We start from the raw sequence: 25,178 nt of genomic DNA, 5'->3' as shown, positions 1-25,178 counted from the left end.
CTCAATGAGGTCAAAGCATCGCCCCCTTTAAAAATACACATAGTGGACAGGAGTTAGAAAAATAGCCTGCCTATTCTGTGAATAAGATCAGTTGGCAAAGATCATACCATTAAAAATTGCTAAGGGGAAACACATATCCTGTTGAAAAATGAAGTGAGAAATTTCCCAACAGGTACTAAAAGCATGGACATTATAAAACTGCTCCATGCTGGGTTAAGCAACTTTTCAACTGCACAGTGCTAAGCAATACTTCGGAACTGCTTATGAATGTCTAGCTAAGTGAAACAAGTTAAATAGTTCACACTTTAATGGCTATAATCCTGACACCTTGCTGCTGGTAGCATATAAACAGTTATAGTTCTGTTGTGATCTTTTTCTAATAAAACAACAAAAACCTAACTAAAGATTTGCAAAACAATATTCAGAAAAAAATTAATTTCAGTTTGGCAGACAACAGAATTAAAAGCTGCATTCATAATCTCTTAAGAACTTTAAAAAATATATATTTTAATATGATTTAAACTCCTGATAATGTATAGCCTTTGCCTGATAATCAGGTTGGTGGGGATTTCTTTAACATGTGTTACGTACCCCGTAACTGGGTTGCCAAACCAGCAGAAATGGATCACTCAGTTGGAGTCTACATTACTAGAACTAAGAAAGTTTTATTAAAGAAACAAGCAACACAATAATCAAAAGGATAATAAATGCAACAGTTCAGCAATGATAAACATACATGTGCACAGAATTAAGATAACAGCATCAATCAAGCTCTATCGTTGTCTAGGGGTAAATGACCAATTTCAAAGTGACACAAAGTTCGGTCCAATTTAGTTCAGTTCGCAGTAATCGTTGCCAGGGCGATGGACATTGTGGGGGGAAGGAGAGAGAGAACGAGAACGACTGATCATTCAGAAACGGCTTCCACTCACAGACTGGCGATATTGCTCACAAGTAGCTTTCGGGCGGTTCCTTTGTGATGTCACCTGAGGTCACCGACTGTGACCCCTCCTCCAGATGCGGTCGATCCTCTGCAGTGAACCCGGCACCCAAGCGAGGGTGGACACACACCGGGTTCCCGCTGATCGTACCTTTCCACCCTGTGCGTTTAAGGCCCGATACTTCCCACCGACTCGTGAGAGGCGCTCCGCTTCCAGGGTCTCGTTACCTTGGGTGTCGTGTGTGTCCTGCCTTAGCCAACCTGTCCCTTTTTATCCCCCTGCTGGGGTATCGCCTGTCCATCATTTCAAACAGTTCAGGGTTCAAAGGGGGAGCCGCTCTAGACAGCTCTCTCTCCCGTCCCTTCATTACACATCTCCAGATGCTGCTTCATTGTTCCTTATCTCTCCTTCCCCTGAGGACAGGTGGCAGACCAACTGCTGATGCCACTGATGCTAGCCCAGGCCAGCAAACATCTTAATTTATGTGTATTCTCGTCACACATGCTACTCTTACTCACAGAAGATCTGGTATCTCCTGGAGTTCAGAATATTCTCAGTAGATTAACATTAAACAAAAAACAATTTGCTTCCCCCTTCACTAAAGTCAGCAGACTGTATGAACAAATGACTCTGGGATGTCTGCAGTCCTCCGGAACCCCACTAATTGGTCACTCTACACCTTACTTCATTTGGAGCTTGAGGAGATTTGGTATGTTACCAAAGACTCTTACAAATCTCTGTAGATGTACAGTGGAGAGCAATTTGACTGGTTGCATCAGAGCCAGGCACTGAGGTTCTAATGCACAAGACTTCAAACGGCTGCAGAGGGTTATAGATTCAGGCAGCTACATGACACCTACAACCTTTTGCCACTCTCAAGGACATCTTCAAGAGGTGGTGGCTCAAGGAGGTGGCATTCATTACTAAGGAACCTCCTCCTTGGGGATATGACTTCTCATTACTACCATCAGGGAGGAGGATATGTACAGTGATTCAGGACAGTTTCTTCTCCTCTGCCATCAGATTTCTGAACAGTGTATGAATAGTACTTTGTTATTCCATTGTTAATTTAAAGTAACTATGTCTTTGCACTGTATTCCAGCAGCAAAAACAACAAATTTCATGTGATCAACATAGTTAGCTCCATCATAGGCACTAGCCTCTGTAGAATCCAGGACAAGGAGTGATGCCTCAAAATGGTGGAGTCACCATCACCTAGGTCATACCATCAGAAAGGAGGTACAGAAGTGTGAAGGCACACACTCAATGATTCAGGAATAGCTTCTTTCCATCTGCCATCTGATTTCTGAATGGACATTAAGCCCATGAACACTACCTAACTACAGTTTTTATTTTTGTATTTGCACTACTTATTTAATTAAACTATTTATATATATATATATATATATATATGTATGTGTGTGTGTGTGTGTGTGTGTGTGTGTGTGATATATATATTATATAATGTACAGTAATTCAGTTTTTTTCTCTATTAGTGTGTATCGCATTGTACTGTTGCTGCAAAGTCACCAAATTTCATATGCTGGTGATATTAAACCTGATTTTCATTCTGATATAAGTCAGTGATAATAAATTTGGTTCTGATTTTGGTAAACAGAGCCTATGAGTGTTGTGTAACATGGAACACAGGCTAAAGGTAACACATCTTTAAAAAGTTACAGAAGAATAAATGGGATTATTAAAATTTATGATAAATAAAGAAGGCTTTGCTTTTAGGAAGATCACAAACATCTTAATAGATCAATGTGGTAGAGGTTCCACTCCAAACTTAGTTATATCTAAAACAGTCTTTATTTATGATTTCCAGCTTTACCTTTTTTGCACAGGCCAATCCCATGTATCCTCTCCTGCAAGCACACACATTCGGCCTGATGCACTTACTTCCAAACAAACATTTCTGCTCACAGATAGCTGGAAACATAATCAGAAATAAATATAAGGCAACGTTTCAAATAGGGGCTGATTGTTTATATTGTAAGACCTGAAGCCAAAGAAGAGCGCATTCAAGAAAGTGTCCAAATGCACGGGGGCCATTCTCACCAAAATTTATTTATGACATGCAAATTCAGAATTAAGACATAAATTGTTGTCTAACATGGGTGGCACTTCATGTTCAGTCTATTACTAGTTGTAAACACGAGATTCTGCAGATGCTGGAAATTCAGAGCAACACACATAAAATGCTGAAGGAACTCAGCCGGTCAGACAGCACTTAGGGAGAGGAATAAACAGTCGATGTTTCGGGCCGAGACCTTTCATCGGTACTCAGGATTGTTATTTAAATTTGATCTGGTATCTCCTGGTTCAGTCAGTGCCTCAGTCTTCAACCTTGGCTCAATTAACAAAGTTCTTAAGTTTGAAGTACATATATTGTCAAAGTACAAACTGTATATGTCGTTATTCAACCCTGAGATTCGTTTTCTTGTGCGTACTAACAGTAAATACAAGAAAGATGATGGAATCAATGAAAGACAACACCCAACAGGGTAAACAAAAAAAAAACAATGTGGAAAAAAATAGCAAACGCCAAAAATAAAAAGAAAGACTAGGAATTCGTGAAGGTTCCTCCATGTTTTGATGATCCATGCAAGCGTAAAAGGCATTGAGCTCATCTGGGAGAGAAGCCTTGTTATCACCTATGTCACTTGGTTTCACTTTGTTGGAGGTGAAAACATTCAAGCCCTGTCACAGATGTTGAACATCCTTCAGCGATTCAAGTTTGGTCCAGAATAGCCACATGAGATGGATTTCGGCAGATCATACCTGTCCTCTTGTACTTAACTTGGTCGCCAGACCTAAATACTGCTGACCTGGCCCTCAACAGTCATGACAGGGATGCTTTAGTGGACTCAATTGTTTCACTTAATTACATTGCTGGTAATCACATGCCTGTAATGGCTTCCTCGACACATGTCACTATAAATCCATATGGATAAACAGAAGTGATTTGCACTCCACAAACTCTTTTGAGCTTCTATTGTACACCTGTGGCAGAATGTCTTAAGGTGTCCATTAATTCTGAACAAGATCACAACTGAGTCTCAGCCAACACGTGCACTTACTGCAATTATGATAGTCTAAGGTCATAAGAGAGAATGCTCACAGAAATCCCCTCTCACGCCAAGGTGCTTCAGTTAATGATCATTCTGAAACAGGAAACCCATGTATGCTGATTTACAATGGCTTCAAATGTGGTAATGCAACTCATAATGGGTGATTGTCAACTCTAGTGGGGATGGAGACAAAAGGTTCCACATTTTCTAGTGTAAAAGCCATTAATATAAGATAGTCTCCAAGAAATCCAACAGGGAATTCAAAATAAACTTCTTTACTCAAAGAGTAGTGAGAATATGAAGCTTGCTAATACATGAAGTTGTTGCAGGTAAATAGTTTAAGAAGAGATTGCAGAGATTAACTTTATTTGACCCATGTACATCCAAACATTGAGTGAAATCCCTCATTTTGCAACAAATCAAATGAGTAGTTTGTGCTAGGGGAAGCCTGTAAGTGTCATCACACTCTGGTGTCATAGAAACATAGAAAATAGATGCAGGAGTATGCCATTTGGCCTTTCGAGCCTGCACCTCCATTGAGTATGTTCATGGCTGATCATCCAACTCAGAACCCTGTACCTGCCTTCCCCCCATACCCCCGATCCATTTAGCCACAAGGGCCATATCTAACTCCCTCTTAAGTATAGCCAATGAACTGGCCTCAACTTCCTCCTGTGGCAGAGAATTCCACAGATTTACCACTCTCTGTGTGAAGAAGTTTTTCCTCATCTTGGTTCTAAAAGGCTTCCCCTTTATCCTTAAACTGTGACCCCTCGTTCTGGACTTCCCCAACATCGGGAACAATCTTCCTGCATCTAGCCTGCCCAATCCCTCAAGAATTTTATATGTTTCAATAAGATCCCCACTCAATCTTCTAAATTCCAGAGAGTATAAACCTAGTTGATCCAGTCTTTCATCATATAAAAGTCCTGCCATCCCAGGAATCAATCTGGTGAACCTTCTTTGTACTCCTTCTATGGCAAGAATGTCTTTCCTCAGATTAGGGACCAAAACTGCACACAATACTCCAGGTGTGGTCTCACCTGTAGTACAACTGCAGTAGAACCTCCCTGCTCCTGTACTCGAATCCTCTTGCTGTGAATGCCAGCATACCATTTGCCTTTTTCACTATCTGCTGTACCTGCATGCCCACTTTCAATGACTGGTGTACAATGACACCCAGGTCTCGTTGCACCTCCCCTTTTCCTAATCGGCCGCCAATCAGATAATAATCTGTTTTCCTGTTCTTACCATCAAAGTGGATAACCTCACATTTATCCACATTAAATTGCATCCGCCATGAATTGGCCCACTCACCTAACCTATCCAAGTCACCCTGAATCCTCTTAGCATCCTCCTCACAGCTAACACTGCCACCCAGCTTCGTATCATCTGCAAACTTGGAGATGCTGCATTTAATTCCCTCGTCTAAATCATTAATATTTTGTAAACAACTCTGGTCCCAGCACTGAGCCTTGCGGTACCCCACTAGTCACTACCTGCCATTCTAAGAAGGTCCCGTTTATTCCCACTCTTTGCTTCCTGTCTGCCAACCAATTCTCTATCCACATCAATACCATACCCCCAATACCGTGTGCTTTAAGTTTGCACACTAATCTCCTGTGTGGGATCTTGTCAAAAGCCTTTTGAAAATCCAAATATACCACATCCACTGGTTCTCCCCTATCCACTCTACTAGTTACGTCCTCAAAAAATTCTGTAAGATTCGTCAGACATGATTTTCCTTTCACAAATCCATGCTGACGTTGTCCGATGATTTCACCGCTTTCCAAATGTGCTGTTATCACATCTTTGATAACTGACTCTAGCATTTTCCCCACCACCGATGTCAGGCTAACCGGTCTATAATTCCCCAGTTTCTCTCTCACTCCTTTTTTTAAAAAGCGGGGTTACATTAGCCACCCACCAATCCTCAGGAACTAATCCAGAATCTAAAGAGTTTTGAAAAATTATCACTCATGCATCCAATATTTCTTGGGCTACTTCCTTAAGCACTCTGGGATGCAGACCAGCTGGCCCTGGGGAATTATCTGTCTTTAATCCCTTCAATTTACCTAACACCACTTCCCTACTAACATGTATTTCCCTCAGTTCCTCCATCTCACTAGACCCTTGGTCCCCTACTATTTCCATAAGATTATTTATGCTCTCCTTAGTGAAGACAGAACCAAAGTAGTTATTCACTTGGTCTGCCATGTCCTTGTTCCCCATAATCAATTCACCTGTTTCTGTCTGTAGGGGACCTACATTTGTCTTAACCAATCTTTTTCTTTTCACATATCTATAAAAGCTTTTACAGTGAGTTTTTATGTTCCCTGCCAGCTTTCTCTCATAATCTTTTTTCCCTTTCCTAATTAAGCCCTTTGTCCTCCTCTGCTGGACTCTGAATTTCTCCCAGTCCTCAGGTATGCCAGCTGTTCTGGCTAATTTGTATATTTCTTCTTTGGAATTGATACTATCCCTAATTTCCCTTGTTAGCCATGGGTACACTACCTTCCCTGGTTTATTCTTTTGCCAAACGGGGATGCACAATCGTTGTAGTTCATCCATGCAATCTTTAAATGCTTGCCATTGCATAACCACCGTCAACCCTTTAAGTATCATTTGCCAGTTTATCTTAGTTAATTCACATCTCATACCTTCAAAGTTACCCTTCTTTCAGTTCAAAACCTTTGTTTCTGAATTAATTATGTCACTCTCCATCTTAATGAAGAATTCCACCATATTATGGTCACTCTTACCCAAGGGGCCTCGCACGACAAGATTGCTAATTAACCCTTCCTCATTGCTCAATACCCAGTCTAGAATGGCCTGCTGTCTTGTTGGTTCCTCGACATGTTGGTTCAGAAAACCATCCCGCATACATTCCAAGAAATCCTCTTCCTCAGCACCCTTACCAATTTGGTTCACTCAATCTATATGTTGATTGAAGTCACCCGTTATAACTGCTGTTCCTTTATTGCATGCATTTCTAATTTCCTGTTTAATGCCATCCCCAACCTCACTACTACTGTTAGGTGGCCTGTACACAACTCCCACCAGTGTTTTCTGCCCCTTAGTGTTATGCAGCTCTACCCATATCGATTCTACATCCTCCAGGCTAATGTTCTTCCTTTTTATTGTGTTAATCTCCTCTCTAACGAGCAATGGCACCCCACCTCCTTTTCATTCATGTCTATCCCTCCTGAATATTGACTATCCCTGAATGTTGAGCTCCCATCCTTGGTCACCCTGGAGCCATGTCTCTGTGATCCCAACTATATCATATTCATTACTAACTATCTGCACATTCAATTCATAGAACATAGAACATAGAATAATACAGCACATTACAGGCCCTTCGGCTCACAATGTTGTGCCGACCCTCAAACCCTGCCTCCCATATAACCCCCCATCCACCTTGTTACGAATGCTCCTTGTATTGACACACAAAGCCTTCAGACTTGTTTTTACAACACTCTTAGCCCTTATACAATTATGTTGAGAAGTAGCCCTTTCTGATTTTTGCCCTGGATTTGCCTGCCTGCCACTTTTACTTTTCACCTTACTACTTTTTGCTTCTACCCTCATTTTACACTCCTCTGTCTCTCTGCACTTGTTCTCTTCCCCCTGCTGCATTAGTTTAAATCCTCCTGAACAACAGCAGCAAACGCTCCCTCTAGAACATTAGTTCCAGTCCAGCCCAGGTGCAGACCGTCCTGTTTGTACTGGTCCCAGCTCTTCCAGAACTGGTTCCAATGCCCCAGAAATTTGAATCCCTCCCCCTTGCATCAGTTTTCAAGCCATGTATTCATCAGATATATCCTCCTATTTCTACTCTGACTAGCACGTGACATTGGTAGTAATCCAGAGATTATTACTTTGTGGTCCTACTTTTTAGTTTATCTCCTAACTCCCTAAATTCACTTTGTAGGACCTCATCCCATTTTTTACCTATATTGTTGGTACCTATGTGCACCACGACCACTGTCTGTTCACCCTCCCACTCCAGAATGTCCTGCAGCTGCTCAGAGATGTCCTTGACCCTTGCACCAGGGAGGCAACATATCCTCCTGGAGTCTCGCTTGCGCCCGTAGAAATGTCTATCTATTCCCCTTACAATCCAATCCCCTATTACTGTAGCTCTCCCAGTCCTTTTCCTTCCCTCCTGTGCCACAGAGCCACCCATGGTGCCATGAACTCGGCTGCTGCCGCCTTCCCCTGATGAGACATCTCCCCCAACAGTACATCTGTTTAGGAGGGAGATGACCTCAGGGAACTCCTGTACTACCTGCCTACTGCTTGGCTGTCTAGTGGTCACCCATTCCCTTTCTGCCTGTGTAGCCTTTGCCTGTCAACCTAGTCTGCCCATGACTTACTGACCCGTGCATCTTTAGAATGTGGTTGGAAACTGGAGCAACTGGAGGGAACCCATACGGTAATGGAAAGAATGTAAAAGCTCCTTAAAACAGCAGCACAATTGAAAGCAATAGCACTAACCACTGTGCTACCATGCACCCCATAGTTAGATGCATTTCATGGGGAGAACAATAACAGAAGGTTGTACTTATTGACTTATTTGAAGAAAAAGTCTGGTGAAGACTTTTGAGGAGCATTAATACCAGCATGGACTAGTTAGCTTATTCACTTTCCCTTAGCATCTGTGCTCTTTCTCTGAAGTATTTCTTGTGTATTGAGTTCTACATTGCGAGAGTTCACAGGGGAAAGATGTTCCTGAATTCCCTCTTAGATTTATTAGACACTTTTTAATTTATGGCTCCAATTCCTGCTTTCCCACAACTTGAAACAAGTTTTCTATACTATCAAACATTTTCTAAATCTTAAAGACCTCTGTCATGCCTTGCCATCAGCCTTATCTAGAGAACAGAAATTTAACCTCTTTGATAGTTCCTGATAGGTACAATCTCACAGTTCTACTTTCATTCTAATAAACCTCTTCTGCACCTTTTCTAGGGCCTTGATTAACTTTAAAAAAAATGAAGACCTGGACTGTCTCATCACTTGAAGTATGATCCAATCAAGGTCCTGTGTGACATCTGAACAACACCGCTACTTTTCAACAGCTCCAGCAACACAGTGATCTGCAAATTTTTAAAACCGTGTGTCTGATTTCTGTCCAAATCCTTTATCTACATGAGGAAACAACAATGGTTGAAGTGGAGCATCTGTTGCCACGATTTGCCAATCTGAGTACCCGTTTTCCACCCCTGCTCCCATTTCTGCTATGTCAGCTTGTGGGATCCATTTTTTCCCTATTAACATATTCCATCACATTCTGGATAGACGGACTCTGCAGGGAAATAATGACCTCCATAGTCAGAGATGTATGAAATGGTGAGACTGTTCCAACCACTGGAGATGTGAGAAAATGAATGAAGATTTTAAAATGAAAAACAAAGTTTTGATAATGATAGAGCAAAAAGGAGATTATTGGACTGAAATGCTCACATGGATCCTGAGAAATTTATAAGAGATGCCTCACTATAATACTCTTCAGTGAAAACAGTCGTTTTTTTAATTCCAGGAACAATTACATAAATAGGAAATACATGTCACCAAACACAAAGAACAAAGTTCAGAAAGATAGTCTAAGGTCCCTTCTTTTGTGTTGTAAGCATGAATGTTCCTTACATTTACTGAACCACAAAGACTGACGAGTTTAGGTAGCTGCCAATCTGATTAAATGCAGGGAAGCACAAGGGTCAGGCAGGCAGTTTATAAAGGCTAAAGAACAATTTTTCACAGCACAAAGGTATTAAAGGCAACAAGTTAAAGTGCTAGTGCATTGAAAAATGGCCAACAATAGTGACACAATATATAATTACATGATTGTGGGCCAGCATCAGCTACTTACGGATCTGACACAGCATTCCTTCCCAGCCCGCCTGACAGTGACAGGTACTTGGTCCCACACATTCTCCATCATTCTGGCATTTTTGCAGACAAATTGCTGTATACACAAATAAAACAGAAAATCTATTTAATGCAGACTAAAATATAAACTCGGTGTGCATCGGGTATTATAAAATAAAATTAATATCTGAAGTAAGAAATTGCTTGGAAGTATTATTAAGAAGATGGGTTTCAATTCTACTAAAGTTCAGAAATTAGTTCAGTTACAATTAAAGCTTTTCGAAGCTATAATAAATTACACAACATATTGCTTGGTGAGACCTTAGTCTGAAGCAAAGAAATTAAAAACCACAGAAAAACAATTAAATAGATGAACACACAGAAGATGGCCAAGATATGGAATAATCAGTACAAAGTATTTGCCAAGGTGGAGTTTATTAACGATTTTGAAAGGCAAAAGATGAAGCACGTGAAATGTTTGGCAGAGGGAACCATTATGTCAAGTAACATTAAATAACTCCTGCAGAAAGAGACAAAGGCATTTTTGTTTTTGGCTTGATGTCTTTTCCTGTGGTCAGTTGAATTTCACAGCTAAATATCTGTTATTTATGCTCCTACCTATTGCAAAGTGTACTTACGCTGATTACATCGCTTCCCTTTCCACCCTGATGGACAGTCACAAATGTCAGGGCTCACGCACTTGCCTCCGTTCATACACACTGGCTCACAGACACCTGCAGCAGAAGAAAATCAGTAAATCAAGTCTGAAAAAATCATTGGCTTTCCTTCACAAATCTGGCATTTTTGTTTGGTCTATTTAGATCCTCCACACTTTCCCATGGAACTCTATGTTCATCGGTTAAACTGACATTTATGAAGATAATTTGATACTGTAAAAGGGATGATCTAGCCAGTGTCAGAAAGAGGCAGACAAGTAATTTCATGCATCCAGTTTTTATTAACAATTTATTAGGGTCATCTTTCTTTTTGTTTCAAGAAGAGCAGAGCTTCCACAGTAATACTTAAATTACTTAATATGTAAACTGATTGGGTAAAATATTTGGCAGAATACTTAGTGCAGCATGGTAACCTAGTGCAAGGCAGTGTGACCTAGCAGTTAGCACTAAGCACCAGCTACCCTGATTCAGTTCTGCTGCTCTCCTTATGTGGAGTGTATGTTGTTCTGCCTGTGACCGCATGGGTTTCCTCCGGGTGCTCTGGTTTCCTCCCACATTCCAAAGATTCATGGGTTAGTTGGGAATTTGCCCAATGGGTGTAAGCAGCACAGGGGCCTCATAGGGGACTGTATTGGCTCCCTTCCTGTTTACTCTGTATACCTTGGACTTCAGGTATTTTGGAGTCAACAATGCTGTCATCTACCTGCTGAACGGAGCCTACTCCCATTTGGATAAGCAGGACAGCACTGGGAGGATCGTGTTTTTTGATTTCTCAAGTGCCTTCAATACCAAACAGTCCTCATTGCTGGAGAAAAGCTCCGTTCAATGAGGGTTGTATCCTGGATAATGGACTATCTGACTAGCAGACCACAGTTTGCGTGGCTTCAGAGCTGTGTGTCAGACGTGGCTATAAGCAGCACTGGGGCCCCACCGGGGACTGCACTGGCTCCCTTCCTGTTTACCCTGTATACCTCAGTCTATAGATACAACACTGAGTCATATCATCTGCAGAAATGCTCTGATGACTCAGCAATAGTTGGGTGTATAGAGGGAGGACGGGTGGATGAATACACTTTGGAGTATCTGGCCTCTCCTTCACACATTCTACCAGTCTGTTGTCACCAGTACAATCTTCTATGCGGTGGCGTGCTGGGGCAACGGCATCAACATGCGTGATGTCAACAGCTCAATAAACTGATTAGAAAGGCTGGCTCAGTTATAGGAGCCAAACTGGACACACTAGAGGCTGTGGTAGAGCAAAGAACCCTACGGAAAATCCTGGCAAATCTGGACAACGTTTCTCACTCTCTGCATGCCACTTTGGCTGAACAGAGGAGCACTTTCAGTAGACTAAGACAACTGTGTTGCTCCAAAGAGCGCAATATGAGGTCATTCTTACCCCCAGCCTTTAGGCTCAATAATGAGTCAACCTGTAGCCGGGGAAGTGATGACCCCACTTCTGTTAGACTGCTTGAGGTAACTTATTTTTTTCTTCTTTCTTACATCTCCTCTAATATTTGTATATCTGTGAACTTGTAATGCTATTGTGACACCGTAATTTCCTTTGGGATCAATAAAGTATCTATCTATCTAATTAGCCAGCAAGGGCTTGTTGGGCCAAAAAGTCTTGTTACTGTGCTGTATCTCTAACCAAATATAAAAAAAATTAAACACAAGTAGAACTTACTCTGCTGACACCTTCTGCCTGTATAGCCTTCAGGACAGGAGCACAAATTGTTTCTCATACACTGGCCACCATTCTTACAGGGAGGATTGCAAACAGCTGTAAAGGAATAAACTGGTTTTCACTTTACCCAAAAATACTTCCATTCAATTTTTTTCTTTGCAACAGTATATTTAGTTCTGACAAAACCATGTTTTTATAAATCATTATTTATGTATCTTAAAAATACAAACTCTCTATTTGTTTCATTGCAGAGCTGGGAGGAATAATTCTGTGGTTCACAACTGGACTAGCGTTGTTCAAGTGTTCCAATTCCAAGTTTTGATAGCTGGAGTTTTCACCAGCCTGGGTTTGCTATTCTGAAAAACTGTTGTGGAATGAAGTAAGGCTAAATTTTACCAAGTTTTCATGCATGCTTCCTTATTACTGAACTTTAAGTAGTTATTTTAAGTAAATATCCAACTTTCTGAAAAGATTAAATGTATCTAATTAATAAAATAACATTTATATTAACAACACAAAGTGCTGGAGGAACTCAGCAGGTCAGGCTGCATCTATGGAAAGCATTAAGAGTTGACGTCTCAGATGAAGCATCTTGACCTAAGACATCAATTCTTTATTCCTTTCCATAGTTGCTGCCCTGACTTGCTGAGTTCCTCCAGCATTTTGTGTGTTACTATGGATTTCCAACACCTACAGAATCTCTTGTGCTTAATAATCACATTAATTACTTCATGATTTATCTGTATTTTAATTCCCACTGTTCTCAGCGTTTTTACAGTGCTGTACTAATTTAATATTTTTGAAATCTGCTGATACAAGGAAAAGACGCAATCACAAAGATAAACTTATTCACATTTTAAAGCAATATTTCTTATACATATCACAAAATGATGGGTTTGATAAGCATGGGTGACATGATAACATAGTGGTTTACACAACGCTTTACAGTACCAGCTACCTGGGTTCAATTCCCACTGCTGCCTGTAAGGAGTTTCTACGTTCTCCCCATGACCATGTGGGTTTTCTCCGGGTGCTCTGGTTTCCTCCCACAGTTCAAAGACATATTGGTTGGTAGGCTAATTGATCATTGTAAATTGTCCTGTGATTAGTCTAGTGTGAAATTGTGGTTGCTGGGTGGTGCAGCTCAAAGGAGCCAAAAGGCCTATTCCACGCTGTATCTCAATAATTAAATAAAAATCAGGCTCCAAGCCAGAACTTCTCACTCTCGTGTGCACAAACTGGCTGGAATTTCCGTGGCAAAGATTGAAGAGTGGCTCACAAGAGTATGCTTTTGTTCCATTTAGTAATGACAATCTTCCAACATTTCTGTTACTATTAAAAATAACACCCCTAGAATGTGGTTTCTGATCTCCATCGTGTTGTTGAAAGAAAAATTCACTTCTGTGCTTCTCTTGTACAATTTATTTGGAACATATCTGTAATTCCAGATTGCATCTCAATAGTAAGTATTAATGCATTAACCACTGAATAATTAATAGGGAGAGAACTTACCATTTTGACACTGAAGTCCATAGAATCCACGAGGACAGATACAGACGTTCTGTCGAATACAGATGCCACCATTGAGACACACAGGGGTACAAACAGCTGCACAAAGCGAGGAAGACAGTTAATCAGCGTACCATTTAAGAGTTAAGAGAATATACACCACATTTTTTAGAATGCTGATGAGATACATCCCAGGACACGTTGGGACACATCATCAGTGATGTAACCTGGGGTCATCAGGTGTTTGGGGACTTTCAACATCAGATATCCTCGCCAGGGTTAATCAGGCCCAGGCTTGTGTCCATGAGCATTGGTGCATGGGTCCACAGCCACCTGGAAGCACATTCGGCAGCCTCTGTGACGGTCCTGACGGTCCTCCTCTTTGTAGCCTCCATAATGCCAAAGAGAGAGTAAGTTCTGCAGTGAGAGCAGCCAGGAATACTTCTAATCTTCACCCCTATAGGCTCACATCGTGTCCTCCAGCTCCTGCCTCTGGCCCTGCTCTACCAGCTCCTGGTAATTGGACTTCTTACACTTAAATACCTCCTCAATCTAATCTTCCCAATGTACTCTCAGTGCTACCATGACCATCTGCTTCACGGTTTCTGACAGAACAACCGCATCAGGCCTCAGTGATGATGCGATGAGGTCAGGGAAATTTAGTTACTTGCCAAGATTGAGAATATGTTGCTTAACTAAACATCACACATTCTTAGGAGCAGAGGAGTGCAGTTGCTGGAAATGCAAAACAAAAACAGTGCTGGGGGCACACAACAGCACAGGCAGCACAACGGTGAAGGAAAATGGGACCCTTCATCAGGGAGGGAGAAGACAGAACAGAAGTGAGTTTTAATTTGCAGGGAAGAGGGTAGTGGGGAAAATAAAGTATGGGCCGAAGTTTTTGAGATAACAATCTGTGATGGGGTGCAGACTAAAATTGTCAAGGCAACACTCTATGACAGGGTGCAATAACAATAATCTAAAATTCAGCATTGAGAAGCAAAAGGGAAAAAGAAACAAATTGAAATAAATAACTTTAATATCATATCCTGATTATTACAATATGTCCAGACAGGAGAAGAGTTGCTACCAGCCCTCCCCACAGATGATGCTCTATTATTCTTTGGACAATGCATGTTAACACCTGACGTTCACCTGAGGAGAAAACAGTATCTAGAGTGTTCTAGTGGTGTAGTGGTTAGTGTAACATTTACAATTATAATGGTCAGGTGCCCATTTCCTGCATTGACAGTAAGGAGTTTGCACGTTTTCCCCATGACTGTGTAGGTTTCCTTTGGGTGCTCCAGTTTCAACCCATATTTCAAAGATGTACGGGTTAGGGTTAGTAAGCTGTAGGCATACTATTTTGGCACTGAAAGCATGGAGACGCTCGTGGGCTGCCCCCAGCATATCCGCAGACTGTGCAGGTCATTGACACAAACAACGCATTTCATACTACCTTTGGATGTTTCAATGCACATATGACAAATAAACCAAATTGTAAAAATGTACATCTTCAGCTTAACATTCAAAGTTCTAATCTATTTACCTGTTTCACATGAGGGGCCTGTCCACCCAGCTTTGCACTTGCACACATCAGGGGAAGTGCACTTTCCACCATTTTGACAGTGTCTATTGCAAACCACTAAAAATATAAAGTAGTATCAGTTTCAACTGTATTCAACACAGCACATTGACAGGATGAAGATTTTTTAAAATTTCAAAATATACTTAATTCAAAAATAAATATATACAATAAACCATTCAATAACTTTCCATCCTTTACGTACGTTTCCATCATAGTCTGTACATATCCGTACTTGTGGCCACCCACGTGGCACTCCAGTTGTTCACCTTACCACATCATCATTGAGGGGTATACTCCCCACCACCCGACCCCTCCCACTCCCACGGGTGGAGAAACCTATACTGTGGTCCTTCCCCACTGGGCCCTTGTGGTGGCTGCACCGAGTTTCAGTGCGCCCCTCAGCATGTGCTCCTGCAGCCGAGAATGAGCCAGTCGGCAGCATTCTCCCACGGACATCTCCATGTGCTGGTAGATCATCAAGTTTCGGGCCGACCAAAGAGCGTCTTTCACCGAGTTGATGATCTGCCAGCAGCACCGGATGTTGGTCTCCGTGTGCGTCCCCGGGAACAGCCCGTAGATCAGAGAGTCCTCTGTTACGCAGCTGCTGGGGATGAAACGTGACACTAGCCCGTCCATCCTCCTCCACACCCACTTTGCGAACTGACAGTGTGCGAAGAGGTGGGTCACAGACTCCTCCTCACTGCAGTCCTCCCATGGGCAGTGGGGTGCGGAGACGATGTTCCGGGCGTCCAGAAGGGAACTGACTGGGAGGGCCCCTCTCATCGCCAGCCAGGCGAGGTCCTGGTGCCTGTTGGTGAGGTCTGGCGATGAGGCATTTTGCCAGATGAACTGGACAGTCTGCTCAGGGAACCACCCCACTGTGTCCATCACGTCCTTTTCCTGCAGTGCCTGCAGGACGTTATGTGCCGACCACTGCCTAATGGCCCTATGGTCAAAGGGGTTCTCCCGGAAGAACTTTTCTACGAAGGACAGGTATGGCGGCAACGACCAGCTGACTGGGGTGTTGCGCGGGAGTGGGGCCAGACCCATCCTTCGTAGCCAGGGCGACAGGTAGAACCTGGGCACGTAGTGGTACTTGGTGCCCACATACCTGGGTTCTACACACAACTTGATGCAGCCACATACGAAGCTGGCCATCAGGGTGAGGGCGACATTGGGGACGTTCTTGCCCCAGTTGTCCAGGGACTTGTGCATGACGGTCCGTCTCACCTGCTCCATCTTGGATCCCCAGACGAATCTGAAGACGGTTCGGGTGATTTCCGAGCTGTAGGAGCGGGGGACAGGCCACACCTGCGCCAAGTACAGCAGCCCTGAAGCACCTCACACCTGATGACCAGGTTGTTGCCCGTTATCGACAGGGAGCGCCCTCCCCACGGTCCCAGTTTCTGTCTCACCTTGGCAGTCCGCTCCTGCCAGTTCTTGTCACACGCCTCGGCCTCTCCGAACCAGATCCCCAACACCTTCACGTGGTCAGACCTGATGGTGAAGGGGACACTGGATCGGTCGGGCCAGTTGCCGAAGAGCATGGCTTCGCTCTTCGTTCAGTTGACCCTGGCCCCCGACACTAGCTCGAACTGTTTGCAGATGCCAATCAACCTGCAAACTGACCTCGGATCAGAGCAGAAGATGGTGACGTCGTCCATGTACAGGGAGGTTTTCACTTGGGTCCCTCCACTGCCTGGCAGCGTCACCCCTCTTATGCCCTCATCTCTCCTGATGGCTTCCGCAAAGGGTTTTAGGCAGCAGACAAACAAGACAGGGGAGAGGGGACACCGGAGTGAACTTGTTTTAACAGATAACAACAAAAAGTGACTACTAAATTAATTAGAAGTGAAAGGCACAAAGGCCTCTGGGTATGACACTTCTAGTGACCGAGGAAGTTGTTGCTCATTCGGCTCAGGAAATCCTCCCCACCCCCAAGCAAAATCTTTAAATGCTTATAATTCCCATTTAAATCAAATGGATTAAGCAATACTTTTCTATCCTTCAACCTCTTTGCTTATCTATTTCCCTTTTTAAGACCTCAAATGTATTACTCTTGTCTGGTGGTTTATTCTATGGAACTTGGTGTTGGGACATTAAATTGTCTTGCCTACAGATCAGAATTCACCCTTTCTTGGTGCTCTGAATAGATAATGTGCAGCACTATCATCCAAGGTGGTGATTGTTAAGGTGTCAAGAAACTGACAGAAATCCAAATTTAAAAATGATCAAACCGGTGTTCAAAGTGAAACAAGCAAGAACTTTACCAGCACTTAAGCAGCAATTTGCATAGTTTGCATTTGCTACATCATTGCCAGGCTGACGGCTGGGAAGTGAATCGTAAAGAGGACTCTAATGCAGCCAGATTATGGCAGCGTAAGAGAAGTGGCTGCAGAGACAGACATGACACTCTCCTGTGCTTCTAGATATACCCTGCTCGACAAACAGACAATGCCATCAGTGGCTCCAAGCCACTGTAGCTTTTAGGCTGATCAAGGGGTCATTATCACAATATATTTCACTGAGCTGCATAAGGTGAAGATGATGCAATTCGTGTTAGTAATGTTGATAGACAATATACAGCATATAAAAATGAGGCTGGAAGTTGCTGCCTTTTAAAAATCAATGTCCCAATAAATTGCTCTGAGCTGACTGTGAGGTTGACGACTTGATGTACCACAAATGGAAAAGTAAGGAATACGTTGTGTTTGTAATTGCCTTTTCTATTAATAAATGGCCTTTGTGCATCAGGTGATGTCATTGGATGTGTATCTCCTGAGAAAATGTCACTCATGTCACGATGAGTCATGCCAAAATGGTTGATAATTGACCTGCAAAACCTGCTAATGAATGTGAGCTCAATCATGCACAAAATAAATTTATATTCAAAAAGAGCAGAAAAACATATGAAAACATCCATTTTTTTTCCTTTGGCTATTCCTACTTTCTACCGACTCGAGGAGTAGCCATGGGCACCCACAAGCACCCCAGCTATACCTAGCTTTCATTAGCTACGTTCCAAATATTCCCCAGTAATTCTCCCCAACTCTTTCTCCACTACATTGATGACTGCATTGGTACTGCTTCATACACCCATTCTGAGATCTTCAATTTCATCAACTTTGCCTCCAACATTACTGTGCCCTTAAATTCACTTAGTCCATTTCTGACACCTCCCTCCCCTTTCTCAGTCTCTCTGTCTCTACCTCTGGAGACAAACTGTTGACCGTCACCTTTTATAAACCTATCGACTCCGATGGTTATCTTAACTATCCCTCTTCCCACACTGTCTCCTGTAAAAATGCTATTACTTTTTCTCAGTTCCTTTGATTCTGCCGCATCTGTTCGCAGGATACGGCATTTCTATCCAAAATATCATAGATGTCCTCCTTCTTCAATTAATGGGATTTCCTTTCCTCCACTATTGATGCTGTCTTCACCTGCATCTCTTCCATTTCCCGAATGTCCGTGCTTACCCCATCTTCCCACCGCCTGAACGGTGATAGAGTTCCCCTTGTTCTTACCCACGACCCTATCAGCCTCTGCAACCAACACATCGTTCTCAGTAACTTCCTCCATCTCCAAAGGGATCCTACCATTAAAAATATCTTTACCTATTTCCCTCTCTCTGCTTCCTGCAGGGATTGCTCCCTCTGTGGTTACCTTGTCTATTTGTCCATCCCCACTAATCTCCCTCTCAGCACTTAACCCTGCAAGCGGCCACAATGCTACACCCGCTCATTTACCTTGTCCCTCATTTCCATTCAGTGCCCCAAACAGTGAGACAACACTTCACCTGTGAATCTGCTGGGGTCACCTGTTGTGCCTGGTGCTCTCGAAGTGGCATCCTCTACTCTGGTGAGACCCGTCATAAGTTGAGGGACTGCGTCATCCAGAAAAAGCAGAACTTTCCAGTGACCAAACACTTTTATTCTGATTCCCATTTCCTTTCAGATACATCAGTCCATGGCCTACACTTGGGCCACCATGAGGCCAACACCTTGCATTTCGTATGGGTAGCCTCCAACCTGATAGCACAAATATCAATTTTTCCTTCCAGTAAAAAAAATAGCTCTCCCTCTCCTCTCCTTCTATTCCCCACTCTGGCCCCTTACCTCTTCTCACCTGCCTATCACCTCTCCCTGGGTCCCCACCTCCTTCCCTTTCTCCTATGGTCCACTCTCCTCTCCTATCAGATTCCTATGTCTCCAGCCCTTTACCTTTCCTACTCACCTGGCTTCACCTATAACCTTCTAGCTACCCTCCTTCCCTTCACTCCACCTTTTTATTCTGGCGTCTCCCCCCTTCCTTTCCACTTCTTAAAAAAAATCAACTGCTTATTCATTTCCACAGAAGCTGTCTGACCTGCTAGATTCCTCCAGCACTTAGAGTGTGTTGCTTTGGATTTCTAGCATCTGCAGAATTTTCTGCGTTCAAGATAACTGATCTTGTTAGTGGAATCAAGTTTCATTTAAGAGGCCAATATTACTTCATCAGCTGGTGGTTTTGAGTCATTTGATCAGTCTAAGTGAAATTGAATGGCTGATTAGATCCTGATTTGAGGGAGAGAGGGAATTACTGGAACCTAAATAAAAACAAGCTGACATGAGACAATGCTGAGAACAAGAGTGCACTCACTTGTTTCACATCTCGGCCCAACAAACCCGTAGTGGCAGGAGCAAGTATTTCTGGCTGTACACGATCCGCCATGTTCACAAGCTGGGATGCAGTGGGCTAGACAGAGAAGCACAAACCATTAATACCATGGAGGATCTTTGACCTGTATTAAATACCTCTGCATCTCCCATCTTGCATGCTGGCATGTCTTCAGGCAGTAGTTCAAGCTCTGCTGAGAAAATTTACTGCATCCAGATCATTGGGTGGTGAGATACCTCAGGCTGAGCGAGACCTGGGATGTAGAGGGTCCCGACTCAGATTGGAGCACAAAGGGATTACAGAAGGGCCTTAACAGGGTGTGTTTGATGGGTCAGAGGGAATTTAATATTAGTATGATGCTGCAACAGTTTCTCACAGCTCCCGTGACTTGGTGGTCTCTGTGTGAAGTTGCCATGTTCTCCTGTGCCAGTGTCGGTTTCACCCGGGAAGACCAAACATTACATATCATCAGTGCACAGGGGATGGTCATGAGGATTCTCCTGTGGCATAGAGTTTGCAGCAGCCCAGTCCACTGGACTCAGTCAGTGTATGGTAGGATTGTTGTGACTGTGTTCTGAGTCACCGGAGAGAGACTGAACTGGTGATATAAAAGGAGGGAGGAGAAGATGGCGGCGCGACGCAGTGTGTGCAGCCGTTCCAAATTGATATCGTATCTGTGAAGTAGGATGCTGTGCACAATCCTGATTTGATAGAGACAGACGTGAAGAAGCACGGAGGAACACCTGGAGGAACTTCTGAACTGCTTGCTCTGCTGCCGCTGCTACTGTGCGATTGAGAATCTCTGGAGGGAAGGCCCCAAATCTTCGGCTTTGCCTATTGCCTGTTGCCGGGGCCGGGGTCGAAGCGCTCGGCGGAGATGGTGCTCGGTGCATTGGTGTCGGGGAGCTGGTCAGAGGCTCAGAGTTTTCGGGCGGACTCGGAGTCGGACTGTGGTTGGATGCTTCCGGGATGCTGCATCGGCAAGTTTGCGGTGCTGGAGGTTTACCGTCTGCGTGAGATGATGGGACTTTCGAGAGACTCTGAGACTGTACCGTGCCCATGGTCTTTTCTTATCAAATTACAGTATTGCTTTGCACTGTTGTAACTATATGTTATAATTATGTGGTTTTTGCCAGTTTTTCAGTCTTGGTTTGTCTTGTGTTTCTGTGATATCATTCTGGAAAAACATTGTATCCTTTCTTAAGGCATGCATTACTAAATGACAATAAAGGAGGACTGCGTGTCCTCATAATCTAATCTAATTTATCAGATCATGCAGGCATTTTCCTAATGAAGGGTCATGGTCCAAAACATCAACAGTTTAATTGTAGAAAATGCCTGATTTTAGAAGTTTGTGTAGATTTGGCACATCATCTAAAACTCTGACATTCACATTCTATACATGTGTGGTGGAGACAATATTGACTGGTGCCATCAAGGCCTTGTATAGAAACACCAATGGTGTGAATGGAAGAATCTACAAAAAGCAGTGGATGCTGCCCAGACCCTCCCCACCACTTAGCACTGCGTGGAGCGCTGTCGCAGGAAAGCAGCATCCATCATCAAGGACTCCCACCACACAGGTGGTTCTTTCTGCTCACTGCTACCATCAGGAAGAAGGTACAGAAGCCTCAAGACTCACATCACCAACTTCAGGAATAGTAATTACCCCTCAACTATCAGGCTCTTGAACCAGAGGGGGTAAGCTTCACTCAACTTCACTCACCCCATCACTGAACTGTTACCACAAATAATAAACTCACTTTCAAGGACACTTCATCTCATGTTCTCTATTTATTGCTTATATATTTTTTATTTTTATTATTATTTCTGTTTTTTGCAGGCGCACAGTTTGTTGTCCGTCCAGTCTTTCACTGGTTCGGTTGTGTTTCTTGTACTTAATGTGATTACTCGCAAGAAAATGAATCTCAGGGTTGTATATGGTGACATACATGCACTTTGAAAATAAATTTAATTTGAACTTCTACCTGCTGAGTTCCTACAGCATTTTGTTTCTGACATGTATACTATTATGCAGGCAGAGAAGTCAAAAAGGAGTCCCGGTGAGGAAGATAAAGAATGGTAGGGTGAAGGAACCATGGGTGACAAGTGAGGTGGAAAATCTAGTCAGGTGGAAGCAGGCAGCATACATGGGGTTTAGGAAGCAAGGATCAGATGGGTCTATTGAGGAATATAGGGAAGCAAGAAAGGAGCTTAAGAAAGGGCTGAGAAGAGCAAGAAGAGGGCATGAGAAGGCCTTGGTGAGTAGGGTAAAGGAAAACCCCAAGGCATTCTTCAATTATGTGAAGTACAAAAGGATGACAGGAGTGAAGGTAGGACCGATTAGAGATAAAGGTGGGAAGATGTGCCTGGAGGCGGCGGAAGTGAGCGAGGTCCTCAATGAATACTTCTCTTCGGTATTCACCAATGAGAGGGAACTTGATGATGGTGAGGACAATATGAGTGAAGTGGATGTTCTGGAGCATGTTGATATTAAAGGAGAGGAGGTGTTGGGGTTGTTAAAATACATTAGGACGGATAAGTCCCCAGGGCCTGACGGAATATTCCCCAGGCTGCTCCACGAGGCGAGGGAAGAGATTGCTGAGCCTCTGGCTAGGATCTTTATGTCCTTGTTGTCCACGGGAATGGTACCGGAAGATTGGAGGGAGGCGAATGTTGTCCCCTTGCTCAAAAAAAGGTAGTAGGGATAGTCTGGGTAATTATAGACCAGTGAGCCTTACGTCTGTAGTGGGACAGCTGCTGGAAAAGATTCTTAGAGATAGGATCTATAGGCATTTAGAGAATCATGGTCTGATCAGGGATAGTCAGCATGGCTTTGTGAAAGGCAGATCGTGTCTAACAAGCCTGGTAGAGTTCTTTGAGGAGGTGACTAGGCATATAGATGAGGGTAGTGTAGTGGATGTGATCTACATGGATTTTAGTAAGGCATTTGACAAGGTTCAACACAGTAGACTTATTCAGAAAGTCAGAAGGCATGGGATCCAGGGAAGTTTGGTCAGGTGGATTCAGAATTGGCTTGTCTGCAGAAGGCAGAGGGTCATGGTGGAGGGAGTACATTCAGACTGGAGGATTGTGACTAGTGGTGTCCCACAAGGATCTGTTCTGGAACCTCTACTTTTCGTGATTTTTATTAACGACCTGGATGTGGGAGTAGAAGGGTGGGTTGGCAAGTTGGCAGATGACACAAAGGTTGGTGGTGTTGTAGATAGTGTCAAGGATTGTCGAAGATTGTAGGAAGACATTGATAGGATGCAGAAGTGGGCTGAGAAGTGGCAGATGGAGTTCAACCGGGAGAAGTGTGAGGTTGTACACTTTGAAAGGACAAACTCCAAGGCAGAGTACAAAGTAAATGGCAGGATACTTGGTAGTGTGGAGGAGCAGAGGGATCTGGGGGTACATGTCCACAGATCCCTGAAAGTTGCCTCACAGGTGGATTGGGTAGTTAAGAAAGCTTATGGGGTGTTAGCTTTTATAAGTTGAGGGATAAAGTTTAAGAGTCGCAAGGTAATGATGCAGCTCTATAAAACTCTGGTTAGGCCACACGAAGTACTGTGTCCAGTTCTGGTCGCCTCACTATGGGAAGGATGTGGAAGCATTGGAAAGGGTACAGAGGAGATTTACCAGGATGCTGCCTGGTTTAGAGAGTATGCATTATGATCAGAAATTAAGGGAGCTAGGGCTTTACTCTTTGGAGAGAAGGAGGATGAGAGGAGACATGATAGAGGTATACAAGATATTAAAACAATAGATAGAGTGGACAGTCAGCACCTCTTCCCAAGGGCATCACTGCTCAATACAAGAGGACATGGCTTTAAGGTAAGGGGTGGGAAGTTCAAGGGAGATATTAGAGGAAGGTTTTTTAATCAGAGAGTGGTTGGTGTGTGGAATGCACTGCCTGAGTCAGTGGTGGAGGCAGATACAGTAGTGAAATTTAAGAGACTGCTAGACAGGTATATGAAGGAATTTAAGGTGGAGGGTTATATGGGAGGCAGGGTTTGAGGGTCAGCACAACACTGTGGGCTGAAGGGCCTGTACTGTGCTGTACTATGCTATAAGAAATCTGTTGCGTTTAGGAAGACCTACAAGCTTTGACACGGATTGACATCAACTGATGATTGTCATGGTATGTTAGATAGTCTTAATTTCCCGCAACGTAAACCATTATTAATAAGGTGGAAGTGAAAGAGAATGGGTCATATGACTCTTACCACCTCAATGTGGTCTATTTGTATGGATGATTCCATTATTCCTAAAAGCTCTTAACAAGTATCTCTGAATTTACATTGGTAATTCGTAACTATAAGAATGGTAATGTAAGTACAGAATATTTCTATTCATCAATTTTTAACATTGCTCTGAAAATCTTACCTATTAAAAATGTGCAGCAACCACAGCTGGCAGATTGTGGGGTAAATGATGATATTTGGTTGAAGAATATCTTAGAAATGATAATGAAGTCCTTGTGCAGAGTTCTTCATTGATAATTAATTGAACAGTTTACTGGTTATGCAAGAGACCTTAATTAATAGGAAACTAATTGAGCCTGTGCAGCAGGGACTTTTGTAATTGTATATGAGCCATTTACTGAATAAAAAATATTGTCTTCATCACTGGATTAACATCTAATCATTATTGTATCAGTAATTCTATGTGACCATAAAGCATTGGAGCAGAATTTGGCTATTTGGCCCATCGAGTCTGTTCCACATTAAAATGAAATAATTATTGTTATGAGGAGAGCATAGTTGCACTTTTAATTGACAATAAATCCTTATTCTAAAACTGTGTAGTGTTTAATGTTCAAAGTAAATAGTTTTGCAGTTTCATCAATTACAGGTATCCCAATGTGAAGCTGGACATTCCAAATCACTTGTGACTGAACAAATTTGTTTTGCATTACTGGTGGCTGCATAGGTCATGGGGTGAAAAGGCAGTGCAGTGACTCACCAGAAACAATTTTTGCTGGTGAATGTGCTTAGGGTAACAGAAGGAAAGGAAAGCTGTCAGCATGTGCCACCTTTAACCTAGAGAAGTACAAGTCCAAGACTTCATTTATATAATCAGCTGAGCCCAGCAGAAAAGCTGCCTGGTCCTGAAGCAGGGTCTTGGTCCGGAATATCGACCGTTCATTCATTTCCTTAGATGCTG

General features: G+C 43.0%; 1 protein-coding gene across 1 annotated transcript in view; it reads right to left on the bottom strand.

The window, feature by feature from the left end:
* The window catches only part of si:ch211-246m6.5 (von Willebrand factor D and EGF domain-containing protein), a 327,759-nt gene that overhangs the window by 3,796 nt on the left and 298,785 nt on the right, over nt 1-25,178 (bottom strand). The window contains exons 24-30 of the mRNA XM_063049712.1: nt 19,992-20,087; nt 15,312-15,407; nt 13,766-13,861; nt 12,254-12,349; nt 10,528-10,623; nt 9,891-9,986; nt 2,776-2,873 (exon numbers count right to left, since the gene is read on the bottom strand). Of these exons, the coding sequence (XP_062905782.1) occupies nt 2,776-2,873; nt 9,891-9,986; nt 10,528-10,623; nt 12,254-12,349; nt 13,766-13,861; nt 15,312-15,407; nt 19,992-20,087 (674 nt within the window). The remainder of the gene's footprint in view (nt 1-2,775; nt 2,874-9,890; nt 9,987-10,527; nt 10,624-12,253; nt 12,350-13,765; nt 13,862-15,311; nt 15,408-19,991; nt 20,088-25,178) is intronic.

Source organism: Mobula hypostoma, chromosome 5, assembly GCF_963921235.1.
Source record: "Mobula hypostoma chromosome 5, sMobHyp1.1, whole genome shotgun sequence".
Lineage (NCBI taxonomy): Eukaryota > Metazoa > Chordata > Chondrichthyes > Myliobatiformes > Myliobatidae > Mobula > Mobula hypostoma.
Note: the sequence above shows the minus strand (reverse complement) of the source record. Positions and strands in the feature narration are given on the sequence as shown.